Raw genomic sequence first — 24,270 nt, forward strand, 5'->3', positions numbered from 1 at the left:
GAAAGAGAGGGTCAGAGTGAGTCAGTTTGAGGCCTGAGCAACTAACTCGGAAGGGCTGCCAGTGACTGAGAGAGAGGAGAATGTGGGAGGAGCAGGCTCACAAGCAGGGCTGAGCCCATATCTGAAATCAGCTGAGTTGTCTTGAAAGCGGCCATTTTGAGAGCTAGAGATCAGAGCGAGGCTGAGGCTGAGACCCAGAGTTAAGTGGACAAGACTAAGTCACTCCATCCAGGTATCAAGGAGAGGCATGTTGATTCACTGAACATTTCCTAAAAATCAACCACTTTGTATGTGCCAGAGACGCAAACGTAAGAAAGACATCGTTCCTGCCTGGAAGGAACTCAGTCCAATGAGGGGAAACAGAAATATAAGTAAATGATTCTAGTACTGTACATTAAGCAGCCCAGCAGAGCTATTCAACACTTACCGAGTCCCTGCGCTATGCCAAGTGGTATGGTGAGAAAGCAAGGGGGTATGAATACAGTTCTGGAAGAGCACAAAAGAAATTCTTGCAAAGGTTCCTAAAGACATTCACAAGGGTTTTCACCAGGGTGACATCAGGGAGTTGGCAGTAACCGAGACACCCATCGCTAGGGGAATGTATCAGAAAATCTACGGAATACTCGGCAGCAGTTGGAAGCCAAAAACCAGGTGTATGCACAGCCATGTGGGTTAGCTTAAGAACATGGTGTTGAATGCCAACAGTGGGGAACAGAGATTTACGGTCCAATCCCATCTCTGTAATTGTAGAAGGCATACGCAAAACACTGCATGTCTTAAATTGTCAAGAATCTATAGCAAATATATTGTGGTTAGTGTCTAGAAAAAGAGTGAGAGTGAGGATTGAGAAAGTCAAGGAAAAATAATATAAATATAAAATAACATAAATAAGGGAGGGGCCTTGCTGGGACTGATGATGACAACGGGTTGAGAATCGTGGAGCAAAGTTAATTCAACATTGCACCTGAGGTAAAATAACTAGCTAATAGGAATCCAGCTGATAACCCTCAGGCGAAGGGTATTTCTGGGGGGCGGGCAGGAAGGGTGTGGAGAGACACGAAGGCACGAAAGTGCATTGAAGGTTCAAGGAACAGCACCCAGTTGAGTGCGGCTTATAGCGGTTGTGATGAGACGTTAATATTTGAAAGCCCTGGGTAAAGGGAACACCCTACATGTGGAAGGTATTATCGTTCTCATCAATCCCCTTCTACTCTATTGGGGTTAAAAATCACGCTATGCTCCCATCCAGCCTATGGTGAGATTTTCGTTCAGCCCTATTAGGGTCTTTGCATCTTGTGACTACTTCAGAAACCCGAGTCCAATGGGGCATTCCTGTTTACTGTGGCCTCAAGGAATGTGACCCTTGATCCTTGCTTGAAGGCTGGAGTTCCACCAGCAGTTAACACTGCTGCTCTGGCTAGGAATGGGGTGGGAAGGGAACTGGACGTCCAAGGATGTCTCTCATTCTGGGGCACCTGCCTGGGGCAGTTCACCCTGCCTCCACCAACTCAGTTCTGCCAGTTAACTGTCACTGGTCACATTCCAGCTGGAGTCATTTCCCAGCTCTGACCAGTCCTCCCCAACCCCAGGCTGGGCCCTGTCTCACTATCATAGGTGTACCTATCCTGCATAGCCCTTATCACAGCTGCAACTCCATATTAACGTTTCTGAGCACTTGATGTGTGTCCATCGAGGCCTCTGGGGTCCAAGTTCAATGCTGACAAGTCTTTTTTTTTTTTCTTGACCAAGTTCTCACTAGCACTTAGCCCAGTACCTGGCATATAGTATGGGCTCAATAAACTTCTCTGATGGATACAAGCCTTCCAAATGAAACCTAGGTCAAGGTGGATACAGCGGGGTGCACGAGCAAGCATGAGAAAGAGTTGGGGTTTGTTCTTCTGTGGAGGGTAAAGGGTGAGAGCTGCAAGGAAACAGGTGCATGGGCCCCTGTCGAGGTGCCTGACTGCTATGCACATGCCCACCACACCCTCTGGTACAGGGTAGGCGAAAGTGAAACAGTAGCGAAAAAGCTGTAACTAAAGTAACAAGTGTTTAACACTTTTTTACGTATGTCAAGTAAAGCCATGAAACTGAATGGAGGGAAGGGAAATATATGGATCAGTGCTGGGTCTGAGGCAGGACTACCATTTCCAGAGGTCCGGTCACAATTCTATTGCCCCTCAGAGGACACAGGATGTGTCCACAGGAAAACCCAAAATCTCTTGGGGGAGGGAACGGCGTTCCTCTCACCTTGTGCTGCTAGGGGTCACACAGGCCCAGGTGTGATTGCCACTATTACTAGTACGAAGTCTTGTCTTCTTCAATCTAATTCTTCACCCTTATTCTTTTTTTTAATAAGATTTTATTGGGTAATTGGGGGAGGGGAACAGCATTGGGGAATCGGGGAAGGGGAACAGACAAGTTGCTGTCGTTTTGTTCTTCAGTCGAGTTGTGGAAGACATCGCTGCACTGGCCCATGTTGGTATTGTGATCATTGCGCTCTTCCCAGGTGAGGCAGATCGGTCACCTGCCATTGGATGGCTGCTCATGGGCGGCACACGGCAGCTCTAGCCCCGGCTGCCAGCCACTGACCGTAGTTTATAACAGCCCACTGCAGCCCCACTGCAGCCTACACCTGTCGACTGTCGCCAGAGACTCACAGCAGCCCAGCTCCAGGTCGAGCTGTTGTTCAGCATCTTAGCTGTAGAGGACAGTGTCACTGGCCTGCATGTGGGATCCGAACCCAGGCCCTGCTGCTCAGAGCTGGCATCCCAAGCCAACTCTTAACCAATGTGCCACTCGGGCCCTTCACCTTTATTCTTGTCCCCCACTCCAGCTCCACCTCAATCAGGCTCTGCCCCACTTAAAAAGAAAAAAAAAACACACCCTCCAAACCAAGCCTGCCAGGACTCCGATAAGTGAATGCACTTGATCTTTACGGGAAGCCCTTTCCCACGCCTCCCCTTGCACGGCTACAGCCATGGGCACTGTAGCCCTCGCCTGGCGACGCCAGGAGGCCTGACCTCTGCCAGCAGTACGACCTGTCGCCGCCCTTCCCGCCTTCCCGCCCTCCTCCAAGTCCGCGCACGCCAAGCCCGCGCGCCTTACGTCGGGCCCGGCCCCCCAGCCGGTTCTGAGCAGCGCGCATGCGCGCGCTCCAGGGCCCGCGCGGAGAGAGAGGGCGGGGCCGAGGGGCCGAACCCGCGGGGGGAGGGGCGGCGTCGGTCACGTGATGCGGTTTCACTGTTTACACGCGGAGCGGCTGGAGCTTTCGGCCTCAGTCAGGCGCTCGGCTCCGTTTCGGTTTCACTTCCGGTGAACGGCCGCCTCTGAGCGGGCGTTGAGCCGACGGCGAGCGCAGGCGGAGGCAGTGACCGCGGCGCCGCTACCGGGGGGCGTGCGGTAGCGCGGCGGCTGGGCCTCGAGCGCCCGCAGCCCACCTCTCGGGGGCGGGCTCCCGGCGCCAGCAGGGCTGTCGAGAAGATGGAGGAGCTGGTGGTGGAAGTGCGGGGCTCCAATGGCGCTTTCTACAAGGTACTTGGCTCCAGGGCCGGCCCCATCTTCGCCCTTCTTTCCCTCCCTTTTCTTCTCGGCCTCGGAGGGAGGCAGGCCTGGGGCCCTCTTCCCGAGCGCCGCACCCGGGGTCCAGGGCGCGCTAGGTGGGATGTTGCTTGGGAGGGAAGGACCGGAGTTGGGGCCTGTAGAAAGCCCCTCGAGCTCCGCTGCCTCTCCTACGAGAGGCCCTGGCGCCTATCGGAATGAGAAGCGGCAAGGAGAAGAGAGGTGCCCTTTCGGGGGACGATCCCCGCCAGGGAGAGCCGGGGATGGGCGAGGGCCGGCGGCAGGGACGCGATCGAGATCCCGGCGGGAAGGGCCGGTATCCGCGCGAAGTGACGGCAACGGTTTATTTCTCTTTTCCTAAATATTCTCTCCCAGTGGGTTCCGGGCCTGACGTGTGGGTAGTTGCCGAGGAGCGGGGGGCGCTTCCGTCGAGCCGCCTCCTGCCTTGCACAGAGGGTTTGAGATCTCCTTTGGCTTCTGTTTTCCGGTCCAGCATTGGGACTTCGGAGAGCTCCACTGTTTTGGGCAAGGGGTGTGAAGAAAGAGTAGTAGGAAGCAGTAGTCAATACCAAATCACAAAGGCAACTGATTTTTAGTGCCCTCTCTTTGTGGATTTCAGAAGCGATTTTTAGATCCAAAACTTTTAGGAAGATACTTCCCTGAGTAATGCATTAAAGAAGTTGGTAATCTTGAATGTTCGCGGTCCCCTCCCTGGTTATAAATGTGGGCAAATTCAGGCATTACAGATGCTTTAGCATCTAAAATGATTAGCAACTCGGCTACTGAAAAACCAAAATTTTAGCCCTCCAAAGACCTGAATATGCGCTATCAAACTTCAGCAAATGAACTAAATGTTATTACTAGGGAATTTTTAAAAGTAAGTGGAAACAATTGTTTCGTGCTCTAAAGTGCTTGACTCTACCTGAATGTACATTGTTGCAAATTGACTTTATTGTTGAGGTTTTAAATAGGCATATGCATGGTTTACTGTGGGTTTTTCTTTTTTAAGTTACAATGTTGCAGATCAACTCAAGTGTTACATTTTCAGAAGGAGGATTAAAACTATTTTTATGTATCAGTAATGTGTCTGTTGATACATACTATAGATCTAGTTAGTAATCTGTAAATTCTCATTCCCTCTTCAATGTCCCTCTATCACTTCTGCAAGTAATATCTCACCTTACTAACAGGCTTTTGTCAATAGAAGATGCATACGGGAGGAAGCATGGGAATTAGGTATTGCCATTGTCTAACACGATTCTTAAAATTATTATAGGATAGCTTAAAACATTTCAGATGAGACCCTTTCGCTAAAGGAAAGTAAAAACAAAATTCACTTAACTATGTATGTATTTGGAGATTAATATATTTCATAAGTGAGTGAAGTATGTATATGTAAACTGTACCATACTTTTGGCAAAAAGAGAAAACCTTTCACTGTAAAAGGAGGAGGAAATAACCCAGCATTTATGTTCTTAACGGTCTCACCGATAGAAAATTGTTTTAGTGGACTCCGCAGGCAAAATTTCGGTTGCATTTATTTCAGTGATCCATAATTTCTGCTGGCTAGTTGGTGTACAGTTATTCTGGTTCCAAGATTGGTAGTTTTGCTCCCTAGATTTGTGATGCTAACTACTGATAAATATTAGCGGGGCTAGTGCTTGAACCAGTATTCTAATCTATGACATTAACTTAGATTGGATGCCTCTCAGTGTCTTTTAGTGGAGTTTGCTTGCTAGAGAGGGCAAGTAGCAAGCACATACTGGTCTTAAGGATTTATTGTTCTCCAGCAACCTATGTTTGCTCCCATGATTTTGCTTGCAGACTGATGGGAATATAAGAAATGTCCTCTATCTTTGCTACTAATCCTCCCTTTTTGCTTTTTTTAAAAAAGTTGCTTAATGTGAAGGTGAATAAAAAGAATGGCTTGTCCTGTAGTTCCTTGGGGTGGAGGGGAAAGTGAAACTTGAACAAATGTGCGTGGAGAAATTGCTGTTGTATTTCTTTAATTATATTTGTTTTTAGGAAAACCTCAAATGGCCTGCCTGTATTGGTGGAAAAATAGTTTCTGTAATGAAGAAAGCTTAAATTTTTATAGGACTCATAATATTGCTGAGTTACAAAAGTGAAGCAAAAGTAAACTGAGTTGTTTATCCAGTGGGATGGGTAGAAAAGACGAGAAATAAAGACCAATAAAAATAAACTGTTATGGAGAAATGTTATATTTATGAAAAAAAAGAGGAACTTGGTTCATCAAATTGATAGAAAAACCTTTAAAAACTGAACAACTTAAACGGCTTCAGTATAATTGAATTCAGACTTTGATGTGCCTAATAGAACCACCATATTGCAAAGGACAGTTCTCCATCTTCTGAGCACATGGTCCACCCTTGCAAGTTACACTGGATAAAGTATATGCTGGGACCAGTTGGATTGTTTCTCTCAAAAATAACTCAAGCTCAGGATTCAGAATTAACAGAACCATGAAACCTGAACCCTAAGAATGTAACAGCTCATTTCAATTTTCCCTCTGGTGTTTATTCTTAAAAACTTGTAAGTTAAATTTAGTAATTGTCAGAGCCACTACTATTATGCATAAGTATTTCTTTGACTTGGAAAAAGATAGTCATGTGTACAACTTATAGAGCCTTATGTTATTTAAGACACGAAGAAACTCGAATTATACCTCACAAAACCCTTACAAAGCATTTCCTAAACAAATACTGTTAAAACAAGGCCTTTCTTCTAGGGGCATCTGCCTAAAATAGTTTAGTAGGCTTTTTTTTTTTTGGCTGAGAGTTTTGCTATATTGAGAGAATGGCAATGAATTAACTCCATTTTAGATGTAGAATGTCATTCCAACACTCATATAGATTCCTAGGTTTTGTATACTAGTATGAAAATTACTAAAGATGGATAAATCATATGTTGGAAACATAAAATACACCCATTTTCTGAAAATGTTCTACATGATATATGGATAAACATAATAAATTGCATTCTTATTGTTAGGTTATATTTCATTATATTTTATGTTTTTAAGTTTGTTATCTGAGGACACACTTTAATTTGGCAAGTAGTAATATGGAACTAGCAGCTAAATATGACAAAATGTACAATCAGGAGGAAATTGTTTTCATGACGACTCAAGTGGCCCAACATGTCATGTCAGCTACACAGCCTGCTAGAAATCACTGTTTTTACTACAAATAAACTTGCATAAGGCACTGTTCATGTTTCCTCTGAAGTCTCTAGATATAACTTTGCATTCAGGTGTTATTCTGTACTTCGAGTAAGTGAATTGTTCAGGTCAACCACATTTTTTTTCTTCCCAGAGTCTAAATAACCTTTTTAGTGTTTAGTATCTTTGTGGAAGCATCATTTTCCCCCTTTAAACTGCGTTTTCCAGCTTCACATTCACCCACTCTGAAAACCTCCAAATGATTCATTAAACACGAAGTTCAGTGGTATAGTAATTGGGTTTCTGATTCCTGCCCACTATGGGAATGTGCTTCCTGAAATGAGTACACTTGTGATTATGATACCTGTTAACAGGTGCTGAGAGTTTTCTAGGCACCAGGCACTGTTCTGGGCACTTTCTCTCTGTTAACATATTTAATCCTCTCCCACAATCCTGAGGTACTGTCGTTATTCCCATTTTATAGATGAGGAGATAGATGTATAGACAGATTAGGTAAGTGACCTACTGCTGTGTGTCAGTGCTAGTAAGCGTTGGGTCTGGGGTTTGAGATCAGGTAGTCTGACTTCCTGAGATGATGAAATTCAGCTTGAAGAAATGAATCGGATTTGATTTCGTGCCCGCTTTTCGATTTCATTGTAATCTTTTATTGTATTTGTTATTGTGACACTGCCTTAGCGTTCTGTAAATACAGTTGCAAAGGTTATGTTACCAGTTTTTAATGTTCATACAAAGATGTGAGTGAATTTTTTTCATGCTGATACAAAGATGTTGTGAAATATGCAGCTTTTTATCAGCTTCCTTTTGATTAACTCTTGCACTTGGACATACTGCATGGTAACCCTTCATATGGATGTCTGTTAAGGAAAGGGAAAGTTAGCAATCTTTGACCCTGCCGTGAAATTTGCTTTTCTTACATTGGGAGCACATCAGAGCTCAAGTATTCAAAAGTTAGAATACATACACACAGGGAAATTCATATATAACTCATTTAATATTATTGTCTCTGTACTTGTGTGTTGTATTTGGTTCAGGGTGAACCAGAAAGAAGTCATTTGTCCCAGAACTTGTGGTAAATGCCCAAGTGAAGTCAAGTATTCCTGGACATGTGCTGTGCTTGGAACGGTTGTTGATGAGGTTTATTGTACTTTTCCCTTTTTGTTGTTCATTTTCTTATGTTGTTAGTGCCCACGTACAAAGGGTGACAATGCGATAACCCGCTTTATATATGAGGCTTTGGGTTTGAATCCTATTTTATCACTTCCCATGTGTCCCTTTCCTCTACCTTTTACAGGTTTTCTTTAGGAGGGTTATTTTGCAGTGCTCAAAGTTTTCTCTAATGAGAATCACAATTTCCTTACACGTGCTCTCATCAGTGATACTGTAGTGGATGTGTTTAGTGGTGGTCAGGGGCTTCTATTGAAATTTCCCTACCCAAGAACCTGTCTTGCGACCAGCAATTCATATTTGTGAGTGAGTTTACTAAACTAAGGTGTGGGGGGGAGTACGCGTTCACCCAGCTAGGGATGGACTTTCTCAGTTTCATCAATCCCGGTAATGCAGTGCGTGAATTGGATTTCTAGTCATTATGCACTTTGGTAAGTATGATTTTATGATTGCCTCTTGGCCCAGTTGCCAGTAAGTTGCAGGTCCCATAATGGTTTTTTGATTTCGTCTTTACTCCCCCTGATAAGGAGCCTGTGTCTGTCTGTAACTGCACTTGAGCACCTTTCTCAGACCCCACAGATTTTCATCACTTTTTTTTCCTTTTCAGAGTCTAAACCTTTTAGAGGTTATTTAGGAAACAGCTTTTTTTTTTTTGAGGAAACAGCCATTTCTCTTTCTATCCCAGTTTTGAAATCTTTTTTAAAGTGTGCTTTTGTTGATGTGTAATTTTCTCAAATGCCAGAGCACTTATGGTTCTGCACCTTTTATAAAGTATGTCTCTCTTCTACTTCCCCTCTCAGACCTTTGCTAGGCACTAGACATGTGTGATTTCCTTACTCACAACCGTAGGAGGTGGATGCAGTCCCCCTGTACCCATGCCTCCCTTGCAGATGAGGGATCTGAGGCCCAGAGACCCACTTCTTGGAGGGTCCCACAGCTGTGATGTGGTGGAACCAAGATGTTGGACCTCGGTCTCATTCACTGTGAAGCTCTTAACTGCCAAGTTTACTGACTCTTACAAGAGCCCTAGTTCTCACCAGACCCACTCCATCTCCCCTCTTTGGTAACCTCTCAGGATTCCCCTCCCCAAACACCAACTTTGCTTGATGTAGATAGGTAGGGATCTCAACAAAATGGAGCTCTCCAGATTTGTGGGGGGTGGGTGATGGTGCTTTGGAGGTGGCCAGGGAAGAGAGGGCATGAGTGTTGGGGTAAGCAAGGGGCGGAGCCAAAAGGATAGTGATTAGAGAAAGAATAAAGAGAAGCGGGAAGACGGGAGCCTTGTAGAAAGTGACAGTTTAGTAAAAGGCCTTAGAAATCGTAGGCGGCATTATGGCCCTGGTGTGAGTCTGGGCCTGGAGCAACTGATGAGTTTCATTTATTACCCTGATTACATGCCTGTGTATTCACTTCATATGCAAACAGTGACCAAAAATGACTGATTTTGGAACAATCATGCAGAGGTCCATATACAGATAAGCCTCATTAACTCTAAGGCAGTGGCCCTGGTAGGCTGCCATGATTACTCAAACCGTTTCTGACACTACATCCGGAATTGCTTTCAGAGCCTTTGAAAGCTTTTTTTTTTAAATAGTCACGACAGTTGCAGTTCTGCAGTTCTTCCTCCTTTGAGGGAATATTTGATTTTAGGAAATAGGCAAATGTGATGAATGACTGATTAAACTGAGCGATAACTTTTGGCAAATAGAAAAAAAATACAGAGGGTGCCCAAAAAATGTTTACACATTTTAAGAAAGGAAAAGACTGTATTAATATACACTGATAACAAAAGATGAATACAAGTCACGTTTGACTTCTGCAGTGACAAGAGGTGCTCAGAGTGGTTACCATCAGCATCCAGACACTTCTGATGATGGCAAACTACTGCTTGAGCAACGCTGACCAAAGTGTCAACATCTCTTAAAATGTGTATACATTGTTTTGGCATCCCCGGTATGTATAGCAGTGAAGTAATAAGTGATTTTCACAGTGCTTTTAATGTGGGTTTGAAAACAGTCCCCAACCTTTGTAAATGTTTTAAATTAGTGTCGTCCTGTGCAACGTTCCACAATGATGAAAATGGTCTTTCCGTGCGCTACAGCGGGCACCAAGCTCTGCTGTGTGTGTGTCTACTGAGCACTTGAAATGTGGCAAGTGTGACTCGGAGACTGATTTTTAATTTTATTTAATGCAATTAATTTAAATATAAATAGTCACATATTACCAGTGGCTGCTATGCTGCATAGCACAGTTTTAGACAAGGGCGATAATATTGAAAAGACACCTGATTTAATGAGAACAGTTCTTCACGCAGCTGTAACAAAGTTCACTCAGCTGACTAAAGGGCTTAACATTTTCAGCATATATATATATATATATATATATATATATATATATATATTATATATACAGCAAGTAACTAATATTAATTATAGTTGACCCTTGAACAACACGGGGCTTGGGGGTGCCATACTCTCCTACCCCCATGCAGTGGAAAATTCGCCTATAACTTTTGACTCCCCCAAAACTTAGTTGTCCGTTGATATCCACAGGAGGTTGGTTCCAGGACCCCCGCGGATACCCAAATCCTCAGGTGCTCAAGTCCCCTGTGTAAAATTGCGTAGATCGATGCATACATACAGTTGGCCCTCTGCATCCGCAGATTGTCAACCTTGGACCGACAACAGTATAGGTATTTAGTGAAAAAAATCCACGTGTAAGTGGACGTGTGCCGTTCAAACCCATGTTGTTCAAGGGTTAGCTGTACCGCCAAGACGTGCAAACATAAAAACTTTACACAAGGATAAAGACAGAAGGAATGCCCTTCCTGGTAAATGAGAGATCACATCCTAGTAGGAGACTTAATCTAATCCCACCCCCCCCAAAAGCAGATTAGTAATTTGGTATTCGCCATGATGTGAAGAGAGCAATGGGGGAGGTCTGTTCTTCTCATTCTCCATAATTTTGGGGGCTGAACTTTATAAAACTAAGAGCCACCAGTTCCTGCAGTTTTATCTCAAAATCAAGCCTTTCTGCTCCTAAAGTAATAGTGAGACAGACAACTTCTTAGAGCACTGGGGCATGCACCTGTTTTACATCTAGGCTATAGAAAATGTTTGTGATTTAACTATAGCTGAGGAAAACTAAGCAAGATCAAAATGATAGGGAGAAAATGGACTTCCTTCTTTAAACCAGTAACTATAAAGATATATACACAGGCTTAACTTAAAACAATAATTTAGGGGCCGGCTGAGTGGCTCAGTTGGTTAAGAGCTCGCTCAAGAGTTTGAGCTCTGAGCAACAGTGGTTCGAGTCAGCCCGAGCTGAGCAGCCGTGAGCTGCCAACAGGTGGCGGGATGGCTCAGCTGAAAAACAAAAAAAACAAAAAAAAAAAAAAAAAAACCAATAATTTAGCCACCTTGCGTATAGCAGAGCACCTGAATTCCGTTATAATCCACCTCGGTCTTACAAGGAAAGCTCCTTTAGAATAGCTTTGCTTTTATCCTAAGGTTTAAGCACAGTTGCAGAAGGTTGGTGTTTCTGTTTATGTAGCTTTGATGTAAGTGATTTCCAGGGCCCCGCCTCACTTGCCATTGCTTGTCGTAGGAGCAGCTAGCTAATACTTGACTGATAGGTTTTAATTTGGTATTTGGGGACATTTCAGTTTTGAAAAAAAAATTCCTTTAACTTCAGGCTTTTAAAGGCATGTTCATTTACCAAGACATTTACATTTGAATCATTTGTTTGTTTAACACCTTTATTGGGCACCTACTATATGCCAGAAGTTGTGCCAGTTAGTCAGGATACATAAGATAAAGGACGGTCTTAATCCAAACTAGGTATCTCCCCAATATCCAAAACCATTAGAATTTACTGTTATGTTTTCTTCTAACAGTTTCATAGTTCTAGCTCTTACATTTACGTCTCTGATGCACCTTTTAGTAGTTGATTTCTGTACTTGGTACGAGTTTAAAGTCAACATTTATTCTTGCCTGTGGACATCCCATTGTCTCAGCACCACTGGTTGAAAACACTGTGCTTTTTCCCATTGAATTGCAGTGTCTTCCTTGTCCACAAAGGATTTCATTCTACCGCACCCCTTTTTCTCCAGGTCTAAGCCTTTGTTCCTGGCCTGCCTCCCCTCCTCCACTCCCTTTTGTTGGGCTAATTCTTCTCAGCCTTTAAAGTTTGATAGAAACGTCACCTTGTTTGTCTTTCCTGATCAACATACCAGCCGCCTCGCGCACACATACTTTTCCTCCAAGGTTAGGATAGGAAACCCCTAGGCAGTGACCCGCTTAATAACAATTCCTTGAGTTCTTAGTAGGCGCTCTGAAGTCCAACAGTAAATAAAATAAGACCTGTGACCCACCCTCAGGAAGTTTCCTCTTAGTGGGGAAATGGGCAACAGTAACACAGTGAGGTGGGTTTATAGTAGCGATAAGCAGAGGATGCTCTAGGAATGCAGAGGTTAGCATGTAACATAGTCTTCCCGGTTTTCTCATACATAGGAGGTGACATCTGAAATGAAACCTAAAAGACCAGTAGGAGATAGCTGGGTGAAAAGGGGAAGGACAGTGGGGAAGAAGGAATAGCCTTTGCGAAGAGAGACCCCAGTAGTTGGGTGCTGCTGGGTCACCCCCTCCAAGGATGTGCAAGGTGAAGCGTGGTGAGAGCAGCAGGTGGGGCCAGGTCGTGAGGGCCTTTTATAGCCAGACAAGCTTGGACTTTGGCCATGATCCGCGCAGGTAGGGAGAAACCACAGAAGGAGAGAAAACGTGGACAGGACAGAGTGGCGTAAGGAGTGTAAATCTCTCAAGCCATTGTAAAAAGAATTAAGATACAAAGCCTCTTGGGTTTCTTTATGCTTTATCCTACTCCTCTAATTGTCAAAACAAAAGCAAAACCTCCTTTTCTGCACCTGTTAAAAACTTAATTTTACAGAATTACAGGCAGCATGCTGATTAAAGAATTCTCAGTAATTAGCTATTACTTTGTTATGTCTCTCTGTAGATTACTAGCTATTGCGTCATCAGATTTAAAAGATTTAAACCTCTGTACTTTATATTACTATTTTTTTCCAAGTGACTGTGAGATTGAGAATTTAATTAAACTCTGGTAATTGGACTTTTTAGTGGTATTAGCAACGTATTGTTGTTAAACTTTAAGTGTACTTGTGTATACATAGATTTGTGATTATATTCAGTCATTTATTATTGTATACTCCTAAAATGTTATTAAGGAGAAAAGGATAGATTGCAGCAGATCTGTCGTGGCTGGCATGTGGCTCGGGAACAAGTTTCTTAGTTTCCAGTAATTCCAGCGTGAAGTCTACCTCCTGCTTTGCGCTCACCACCTGCATTGTAATTTTCAACTTAACTTGCCTCCCTCTCTCCTCCTCCCCTTCTCCCTCTCCTATTAGCTGCTAAACTCCGGAGTGATTTCTTCATGTTTTGTTTTAACTAATTAGTATTCCTAGGGCCTAGCACATAGTAGGTGGCTAAATATATGTGTGATTCATGAATGAGCGATCCTCACAAAATGACAAACTCATTTGAAGCTCCATTCTGTTCTTAAACAGAAACTGTTTGGTATCTCTGTAAAATTGAAAAACAAATGATCTTGAAGCTTGCTTAGAAGTTAATTTTACTGTTTATTTTTACAGGCTTTTGTAAAGGATGTTCATGAAGATTCAATAACAGTTGCATTTGAAAACAAGTAAGTGTCTTGATAGAATTTTAGTGTTTAGGTTCTTGAATATTTTATGCTAATTATTCTCTTTACTCCTCATTTGAGAAATTCAAGTCTAGTGTGAGTGTTTTTCAGGAATGGATCTTCATTATTACTGACCAGGAAGTTCCTGAACCATCTCAGTATTAAACCAGTGGAAAGAGTGTGTTCCTGCTAATGACCTCAGAGATCCCTTTTGTATAATCTTGATCCTTACATCTCAGTTTCCTTGAATGTGAAGAAAGAAACCAGATTCTTCCGTATCAGTAACTGAGAGTTTGGATAGGAGTATTTGTAATTGTTAAAAGATGAAAGTGAACGGATTCCCGGGTATTTGGTAAAATCAATGTGAGTTTTGTAGTGTTAAAATCGAAAATCACTGGTGTAAGTTTTCTAGTATATTTGATCGGAAATAGTCATGTTTACCCATTAACTTGTTTTTGATCTGTTTCATATATTTATAATCAACAGGAGTGGTAACTGATCTTTTCTGCTTTCTCCTGTCAGATGAGTAAATAAAAAAACTTACAGGCCTAGAACACTAGATACATGAAGTCATCAATAATCTAGACGTTAACATGTTTGGAGGGGGCAGTTCACAGTCTCTTGACTCAATTTTTTGAATGCTAATAAAGGCTATTCTCAGAGTAGCCATTCAGGATTCCAGAGTACGGATAAACTGCTTAGCCAAAGTATAGATGTGGTCGTGATCTTAGGATTTTACTGAACCCTGAAGAATGGTCAACAATTACAAGATTTTGGCTCTTATGTGCCAAGAGAAATAATAGTATATGAAAAGCAGATTGCAAATCTATAGAGAGAAGAAATACATTAGTGGTTCTTAGGACTGCGGGGGTGGGGGGGATAGGAGCCATAGCTAGAGTATCGGATTCCTTTTTGAGGGGATGAGAATGTTCGAAAATTGACTGGTGATGGTTACCCATATCTGTGAATATACTTAAAACTATTAAATTGTACATATACTAAAGTGGATGGATTATATACTATGTGAATTATATCTCAAGAAATCTGTTAAAATATATAGTACCTGACCTAGACTTACTGCAATTAGACTGTTCACAGATTCATTTAGCTACCAGCAGGACAAAGTAGTCTCGGATGCATAAAACACAGTTAAGGGGACAGAGATAAAAACATTTAGAATATCCGACCCTATTCTCAGCTCTAGACTAACAATCTCCGTCCAAATTATAGTTTGACTGATCGAATACCTTTCTCTGAATACACAGAGCCAGAATCTGCCTCTTTGGTGCTTGAGTATCCGTGGTTATACACTGGAAAAACAACATCACACCTCTCACAGAGAAATCTTTGATAACTTGCAGAGTAGGTTTTTTTCTTGTAATTGTGCTCTTTGTTGCTTGTTCCCATCACTAGGTAAACAATGTTTCCCATAAAAGGAGAGTTATCTTTATTTGCCACTCGTAGTTTCTCCTGTAGTCCTTAACCTAGAGTATTAAGCAAACAGTCATTTCCTCAGGATTTAAGAATGTGTCTAGTTTACACACTGATTTATCAGATCACTTCTCTCTTGTTTGCAATCAAACTTCTCCTACAAACTTAGAATGAACATATCTTTGGGCCTCCTGATTCCCTCGTGTACCATAGCTGTGTAATAGTTTCTCTTCAGGCTATCTGCCATCCCTGGAATTTGAACTAGATCAACTGTTTTTCGTTGTGTTCTTGGAATGTGTTTGAGATTGAATGCTGGGTTTGAGCACATCACCAGGATTGGATAGGTCCTACCAATGTAGGCTTTTTGCCCTTCCTTGTGTTTCCTTTCTGTTTTTCTGTTAAAAAAAACCAAACTAATGTATAAAACGTCAGACTATATTTACGCTTTCAATCATAAAGGAACTCCTGTTCCTGTAATACCAAATGGTTTTAGATATTTTGTTTTTGCCTTCCATATTTCACATTTTTTCAATAAAGAATTTGAATTTTTATCTTCGTACACTTAAGACTTAAAATAATGCTTCCTTCTTTGGAACCAAGAAAATTATTATTTCCTTTACAAATCAGATTTAGCAGAGAATTTGTAACATGTTAAAGTCACTATTTTTCAGTAAGTATAAAAAAGGTTTTCTGAAGTAAAGACAAATTTTTTTGTTTTATAGTTTTCAAGTGTGTATAATAATTCAGAGAAAGGGTTCAGTCTAATATATGCCCTAATCAGATCTCCACAAATTATGACTTAATTGCCTACCCTTTACTATTATACATAATAGCTCTTCTTTTAAAAAAATTAGTACTTTTCTCATTAAATGACTGCTTCAGCAGTTGAATCCTCCAATGTTTTTGCAAAGTTTGTCTTTTAATATTTTATATCATTGTGGATATAAAAGAATAATTTGGTGTTTTTCAAAATTGTTCCATATCATTTTAACTTACAAAACCTAGGCACTTTGCTGAGCTCCTATAGGCTGTTTCCATTGGGTTTCTGTGGTTTAGGAGACCCCACCAGGCCAGTGCATGCTGGTACGTCATACTGATCAGCAGCCAGCTATCCATGGCAAGAACTGACCACCTCGTGGGATCTAAAATTTAAAGGGGGAAAAGTGAGTTGTGAATTGCTAATGTGCTGGTTGCCCCATTTTGCTTGGGAATTAGAGGGCATTTAGGACCAGTTTCTGTGGTCATTGGAATGTGGTTCAAATTCCTTTGCAAGCAAAAGTCTGGTGATGACATGACTAACACTTACTGACACTAACATTTACTTTGAGCATCAAAGGAAATGGCTGTTGTGGCCTTATGTGTAGAACTTGTAGAGGTTGAAGTTATTAGAAAACAAGCCTTGTTTGGAAAATTGTAATGTCGATCTGTTGTATTGAGCGAAATAGCCCCGATAGAGCGACAAGGCTGTTGTGCTGCATGCAGACTTCGTTGAAATGTCTCTGTATTGCCATGATACCTCACTCAGCAAAACACTGATAGTTTTAAAGCATTTGCTGCTTTAAACGAGGAAAACAGAGGGTCACGCTTCACCAAAAGTTGATGGCAGCGTGGTCGTCATGTCTGTTAAATGGAAAAGTATGTTAAAGAATTGTGTGTTTGCTTCTTTGCAGCTGGCAGCCAGAGAGGCAGATTCCATTCCACGATGTGAGATTCCCACCACCTGTAGGTTATAATAAAGATATAAATGAAAGTGATGAAGTGGAGGTAAGTTTTGCATTACTAAGCCCTGATGGAGTGGGAGCATTTAATTTGCCTGTGCCTTTTGTACCCTGTGTCTTTCACACTGTTTAAACCACCTTAAGGATGTTAGCTGTGATGGACATGTGCTTTCTGACTGAGCCATATTAATAATGATTGGAAATAATGCATGATGTTTATATGTGGCTGCCTGAGATGCACTCTGGGCACATCTGTCTTTAAAGTCACCACTGCTATCCTTCACCCACCAGTACTCCTTTTCCTATTCCCTCAATCTCGGAATCTTTGGATTAGGAAAGTTAGTCTGACAAAGGAGAAAACCTCATGGCTTAGAACAGAGTATGATCCGAGAATTTCTTCAAGTAGCCGTACATCCTCCTGGTGTATCTTTAAAAAGCCAGCTATAAGATTTAGTATTTGTGCATAGAGGGAAAACATCTTTTCACAGGGCATGCTCATGGCAAACTACTTGCTCACGTGCCATTCATGTTTTTGACCAAAAGATGCTATGGAGATGGAACACGTTAACAAAAGCACTGGGTTTGGGATTTCTCTAGCCACTGAAACTTTGGGGGGCCCTAGGGCACTTGGAGTCAGCTTTGTGTTGTCCCCTCCCCTTTCACATGCTCCATTTTAAGCTTCTCTTCTTTCTCCGCAACGCCTTGTTAGTAGTTGCAACTTCAGAAAGAACATGGGTGGCCTGCAGACAGCCGCTAAGTAGACATTTGTGAGGTAAAGCGTCCTAGGTCTTTGCATTCTCCTTCTGTATGCTAGGTACAGACGGTGCGGGGAAACGAAAAACAGCCTGCTGCCTTTGATGAGGTCACATTCTAGTGAGGACAGCTACTAGGGCAGGTGGAAGTCTTAGGAAGAAAAAACTGGAAGAGGATGGGAGGGGAAGGAGGGGCAATAGTGCTGTTTGAGAGAGTGCTCAGGGAACATCTCTGGGTGTCCAGGCCTGTGTTCTTTACGCTACAGTTTTAAAGTAGAAATAGAATAAAAGTACTCTTTTATGTACTGAAAATGGACTCAGCATCTGCTAGGCGTAAAGAATTGGGCTTCGTTTTGTGAGGGATCCCAAACAGTGTGCTTGAGGACCTTTCGCTGGCCACTTCCCCCAGGAGACTGCAAGCTTCCTGAAGACAAGGACAGGACTTTCCATACGTTTGTATCAGGAGTTTGAACGGATAAAGGGAACTTTTTTTTAATTGAGTCACATGACAGGTGGTGGTGACCAATGAGATGCTATTGTTAGGGTGATGTCACTGTAACGGCCTAACAATAATACATAACTGAGGTTATCGCTCTGGCTAAAGCAGAGTTAAAAAGGACGGATGATGCCAACAGGGAAATGTAGGTTAAGCTTTTTAAGTTGTATTTAGTCATTGTAGTGTATAATCACTAAGTTAGGTTATAAAAAGAGGAAAGACCTCAGGTCTGTTGGTCTGTCTATATCAGGAATACTTACAATAATGATGGGTAAAGGGGACTTTTCCCCAACTTACTCACATGACAGGTGGGGACCAATGAGACACTGTTGCCTTAATAACCTCATTATATTACATAAAAATTGCCAGGTTATATCTGTGGCTAGAGCACAGTTGACAGGGGGTTATGGTCGCAGGAGGGAAAGTAGGTTGGGTTAAGTTGTATTTAGTCACTGTGTTATATAACTAGTAATCTCAGTCATAAAAGGGAGACAATAGTAGAAGCCTTGAGTTGCTTGTGAGCCTCAGGCTCTGTAACCCTCTCTCTCCCCGCTTCTGCCTTCTCCCCGTCCTCCTTGTCTTTCCTACTGCTGCTTTCTGCTTCTGTTTGTTTCTCTCTCCATGTATACTGTGTTGTCTCTTTTCCTATTAACCTTGATTTGCTAGTGTCTTCACAAAAGGTTCCATGCTGTACATCGCAAGTGAACTTTGAAGTGCTCACGAGAGAGATTGGTTAGAAGAACTGATCCACAGTGTGTAAGAGCAGGAAGGCGGTATCCAGAGGCTTGGCTAGCGTGGAGTTGTCCATTTTAGTGGAGAGGTGACAGGAGATCAGAGCGTCTTAAACATGCCCAGGAGACATACATGCCAGAGTGGTGTCCTTAGTGGGCTGAGCGGTCAGCAGCCTTACCCACTTAGTGATCCTGGCAGTAGGCCAGGATCAGTCATTTCCAGTAATTCGCTTAAGAGAATAAAACAAAAGCAAATCGGTACATTTTTAGATACATTTTCATAGCTCTCAAAGTACCCAATGAAAGTATGCTTGGGTTTATGAACAACTTTTCTTGAGCATTCATATTCAGAGTACTAATTATTGCTGAAGTAGCACAGAGAAATAGGAAAGCACTTTTTACAGGGCTCTCCTGGGTAATCAGGAAGTTTCTGATTATGTATGTCTAGCTGTAGGGGTATAATCTGGTTTAAGGATACAGCATATGGGTTTGAAAGACACCTTAGGGTCATTTTAAGAAAATTTTCCTCGATGTCTGCTAATCTATAGATTTCTGAATGATGTTAATTATGAAATATTCTGTTGTAATTTTTGTGTAGGTTTATTCCAGAGCAAATGAGAAAGAACCTTGCTGTTGGTGGTTAGCTAAAGTGAGGATGATAAAGGGTGAGGTAGGAAAATGCAAATTTAAATTTTTTTTTCTTATACTCTTTCCCTTTTCTAAACCCAGGTACTACATTTCAGTCTGGATTTCTATTTTAAAAGTAATATCTAACTTGAGTCATTAAAATGTTTTCTCTACATGTTCAGTATGTTTCATGTTAGTTGATCAAATACAGGTTTGTTTGTTTTTTTTTCCCCTCTAGAGAATTAAAAAATTACTGAATAGGTGTGTAGCTTATTGCTCTTACTTGAAACACTTTGACCAGGAATGACTTTTATTTATTTCTCTCAGTTTTACGTGATAGAATATGCAGCATGTGATGCTACCTACAATGAAATCGTCACAGTTGAACGTCTTCGATCAGTGAATCCCAACAAACCTGCCACAAAAGATACTTTCCACAAAATCAAACTGGACGTGCCAGAAGATTTACGACAGATGTAAGTTTGTATGTAGGCAACAGCTGTGAACTTAACAGATGATATGCAATGATTTTTAAAGAATATAGATTTTAAAATAATAGAAATCAGTTTTTAAATTCAGTGGAACTGGTTTGCAAAACTGGTAAAAAAGAAAAAAAAAGTACTTAGTTTTTTCCAGTTTTATAATTAAGCCAGTATCACACTTGTTTAAACTTACTAGTCTAGATACATGGCTAATATACAAGATGTGATTAAACAATATGGTGAATGTTTAAATAAAAGTAAATATTGCAGTAAAAGACACATTGCCATGAATCCCTCTGGAAATACTCCCCCTGACTTCAAACACACTTATCCCATCGTTCTTGCTACTTTCTGAAGCAGTTCTGGAAACCCTCTTTCATGAGTGTCTTTAGTTGCGCTGTCATGGCTGCCTCGATGTCCTGAATCATTTGGACTTTGGGGAAGAGCCAGAAGTCGCACGGTGCCAGATCCAGTGAATAAGGTGGGTGAGGACACACTGTAATGTGTTTATTTGACAGAAATTGCCATATTACCGGAAGCAATGTGTGACACAGAGCTTTGTCATGATGGAGGATGATTTACGGCACACTTTAAAACACACCTTCTCTCAGCCTTAGCTCTCACCCGACTAACTGCACCAAACAAGTTGACACTTGTCACGCACTGTTACTAATGTTCTATGCGTGACTTTCTGTATTGAAGATCCATGTTTGATGGCACTCAGCAACAACATTCACCGTATTTTGTGATCACAATGGGAAGGCTCCGTGTCACACATCACTTCTGGTATACGGCAATTTCTGTCAAATAAAAACATTACGGTGTGTCCTCATCCACCTTATTCACCGGATCTGGTACCAGCGACTTCTAGCTCTTCCCCAAAGTCAAAATGATCATGAAAAGTAAAGGTTTTGAATTGATTCAGGACATCGAGGCAACCATGACAGCACAGCTAAAGACACTCACGAAAGAGGACTTACAGAACGGCTTCAGAAAGTGGCCAGAACGATGGGATAAGTGAGTTCAAAGCGAGGGGGAATGTTTTGAGGGGTATTCATGGCAATGTGTTTTTTACTGTAATATTTTTTTAATTCAAACATTCACTGTATTTTGTGATCACACCTCGTACATTTGTTTTCTGAAATAAACTAACTTTGTTCACGTAATTTTAAGGTTTTGAAACATTAATACACATTTTCTGTCATAAGTCACAAATCAAATTCTAGACAAGATTACTCCAGGTTTTTTCCCTTTAGCTAATGTTTTCAGAGAAATATATAATAAATAAAGCAAGAGAAGCTTCAAACGGTCATGTCTGTCTTACAACCCTTGATCTGCAGTAATGCTTAAAGACTCTTTAGATAAGAGATTTGTTTTTAAAGATTTCTTCAAGGGGATATAGTAAGTTTGATTTGGACATGTTGCACTTTAGATAAACATGAACTTGCAGTTCAGAATACGTAGGACTCTTGCGTTTTGATGGGAGAGATTGCATAGGCACGTACATTTCTGTGCCTTCTGATTCATTTATATTTCCTTCTATTTTTTAAATTGGTCAGAAGTTTTTCTTTAGGAAAGAAACAACAAAACAAAGTCTGATACCCAATAGCTATCCCGCAAAGTTTTCAACAGTTTTGATGCAAGGAAAGTACTGAATTACATGTCACTGAAATGAGGAAGCCTGCAGAGGAGAGCAGCTCCTCTAAATGTGTCACCTTTGGTAAACTGAGACCATCCGTAATCCCGTAAGAACATAACTGGGTTTTCTTTCTCTGTAATCTCAAATGCTTGACTGAGCTGAATATTTCAGAGAAGTACAGCAGAGGAACTAAAGTTTTAAATGGATGTAGTGTATTTTGCATAATTCAAGTTTAATATGAATCCGCAAATCTCTCTGCATATATTTATAAGCCAGTAGCTGGTAATCATTCATCTTAACTTCACAATGGATATTTATTTTATTTCCAGGTGTGCCAAAGAATCGGCACACAAGGACTTTAAAAAGGCAGTTGGCGCCTTCTCTGTAACTTATGATCCAGAAAATTTTCAGCTTGTCGTTTTGGTGAGTGTTTCTGAGTTACCTGTTTTGTTGTATTTCATTTGGGGCATTTGCTTTGATAATAATGGTGTTAATTTATACCTTTTAGTCTATCAGTGAAGTCACCTCAAAGCGAGCACACATGCTGATTGACATGCACTTTCGGAGTCTGCGCACTAAGCTGTCCCTGATACTGAGAAATGAAGAAGCCAGCAAGCAGCTTGAGGTATGTGGCTTTCCCTCGTGCTGCTTGTAAGGCTGTCTAGAAATGATAACTGTTCAGTTACAAAGCTTGAATGTGGACAGGTTGTCCTTTATTTATTGTTTCTTAGCAATTCCTTATAGTCTATATTTTGAAAAATTAAATTGTGCAAAGCATAATCACACTAAAGCTTTCGTGCCTGAGGATTTAGAATTAAGTGGCAGTTATGTATATTAAGGAACTTCTGATCACGTCGCTTTTACTAGAAGTTCTTCAAAGCTGCTAATAAAATGAGGCAATGCTTCTGCCATATAACATGTTATCATTAAAGTACTAGAGAGTATTTAAATATCTAATCATATTCCTTTCATTATGTATGTTTATCTCTGTTTAAAAGGGTATAGAACTTCTTCATTCTAATTGGTTGTCACTCTTTAAAACTCCTGTCTTCAGATTCCTGTCGGAGGCTATTTCCCTAACTTACTATTTCGTCTCTTAAGGTGCATTTTATCTACTTTTATTAAGCCTCCAATAATTTCCATCACCATCCATTTGTTTCCATTGATAACTATCTAGTACTTCCATCCATTACCCTAGAAACTAAATGGATTTGAGTGTAATGTGCCAACTGAAGTACAGTACTGTCAGATTCCAGACTTCCTCATCATTATTCATTTCATTAGAAGGAAAAGACAATGTAGTTGAAATAGGAAAGAGTAAAAGCAGTTCCAAACTACATTTTGAAAGAGAAGGTAGTCAAGGCTGTGTTCTTGTAAAGCCCTGTGAAACTTGCCACCTTCCAACTTGATGTGTGATTGCTGAACGCTTAGCAAGAGAGGAGACATTCATTTCTCCATTTGCTACTTTTTTTCCCCTCATGGCCATGGAGGTCTGTTGAATTGTGTTTTACTCTCGTTCTCTCTCGATGTCCCTCTGTTCACAAGTTTGTGGTTTCTTGAGCGATTATCTCATTCATAACTTTTAGGCCAGAACAGCCTCCTTACTTTCATGATGAGTATTATGGAAATATACTCATATGCCTTCTCTTAAACATCTAATTCTTAAATCATCTGTTATCATACCTATGGCTTACCATTTACCAGTGAATTATCAATGAAAATAATGAACCAAGTGAAGGAACCAGGCCCCCAAAAACATGACTTTTGAAAAGTCCTAGGCATATTTGATACATTTTGTTACTCTAACCTACAAAAAAGGTGTTGTACTGTTAAAATTATATGCAGTAGTTTCACTCATTCATTCAAATTGTTGTCAGGTATGTTGAATAATGAGAAACTAGTATGCATGCCTGTCTTTCCTCACTACTAATATTAAATCCACATATTCAGATAAGAAATTTCCATTTTTCAACATGAGCCACTAATATGTTTGGTTTTCATTAATGGCATGCTAGAACTAAATATTAAATTGTGATAATACTACTTAAAGAGAGTGATTATCCACAAGTTTTGGGTGTCAGTTGAACTGCATTCTGTCATCACTGAATATTCGAAAGATTTCATGACACTTGTGGATTCAGATCACAAGGTCTTACAGACACTGATCTCGTTCGAGGTTGCAGGTGCATATGTGAGAGAAGTTGTAAATCTTTGACATTCTGTGGTCATTCAGTCTAATGACTATACCAGCCATTTTTCTGATTCCTTTCCTCAGGTTGGGGGCTGGGGTGGGAGGATGCCATTTTAATGTCATCACTTGATCAAAGGGATGTCTAGACCATAGTATCTAGCGATAAGGTCTACGAATGGCACTGTTTCCCGGAAAATAAAGTATACTTACCGATAATCCTTTAATAAAAATGAAGTGAACACAATTTTCTGTAGAGATGGAACGTAATTTTTTTTTCTTTTAGTTAAATAATGTCGAGTCTGTCAGATCCAGTGAGCTGGTTTTTATTTGGGAACATCTGATCTGCTTCTTAATCACTACACTGTTGATGTTGTTGGTCAACTAAGGCAGCCTTGCAAACAGGTTTTCAAAAGCTACCTTGGGAAACTGTCAACAAGCCCTTTCCTGTTAACAAAAATATTTCAAATTGCGTAGACCTTCATTAACCTAAAAAGAACTTAAGCTGTGGGCGACATTTCCTGAAACCTGGTAGTTTCCAACTGAAACTATAATTTATAGGCC

At 41.1% G+C, this 24,270-nt stretch overlaps 1 protein-coding gene across 17 annotated transcripts in view; it reads left to right on the forward strand.

Moving 5' to 3' along the window:
* Window positions 1-3,239: 3,239 nt before the first annotated feature.
* The window catches only part of FMR1 (fragile X messenger ribonucleoprotein 1), a 38,875-nt gene continuing 17,844 nt past the window's right edge, over window positions 3,240-24,270 (forward strand). For 16 of the 17 annotated variants that reach the window (XM_019654149.1, XM_019654151.1, XM_019654150.1 and 13 more), the window contains exons 1-7: window positions 3,240-3,534; window positions 13,593-13,645; window positions 16,744-16,837; window positions 19,369-19,440; window positions 19,725-19,873; window positions 21,848-21,941; window positions 22,027-22,143. In XM_019654149.1, the coding sequence (XP_019509694.1) occupies window positions 3,484-3,534; window positions 13,593-13,645; window positions 16,744-16,837; window positions 19,369-19,440; window positions 19,725-19,873; window positions 21,848-21,941; window positions 22,027-22,143 (630 nt within the window). In that variant the 5' untranslated portion in view covers window positions 3,240-3,483. The remainder of the gene's footprint in view (window positions 3,535-13,592; window positions 13,646-16,743; window positions 16,838-19,368; window positions 19,441-19,724; window positions 19,874-21,847; window positions 21,942-22,026; window positions 22,144-24,270) is intronic. The other variant, XM_019654153.1, reaches the window with a different exon arrangement.

Source organism: Hipposideros armiger, unplaced genomic scaffold (genome assembly GCF_001890085.2).
Source record: "Hipposideros armiger isolate ML-2016 unplaced genomic scaffold, ASM189008v1 scaffold_214, whole genome shotgun sequence".
NCBI lineage: Eukaryota > Metazoa > Chordata > Mammalia > Chiroptera > Hipposideridae > Hipposideros > Hipposideros armiger.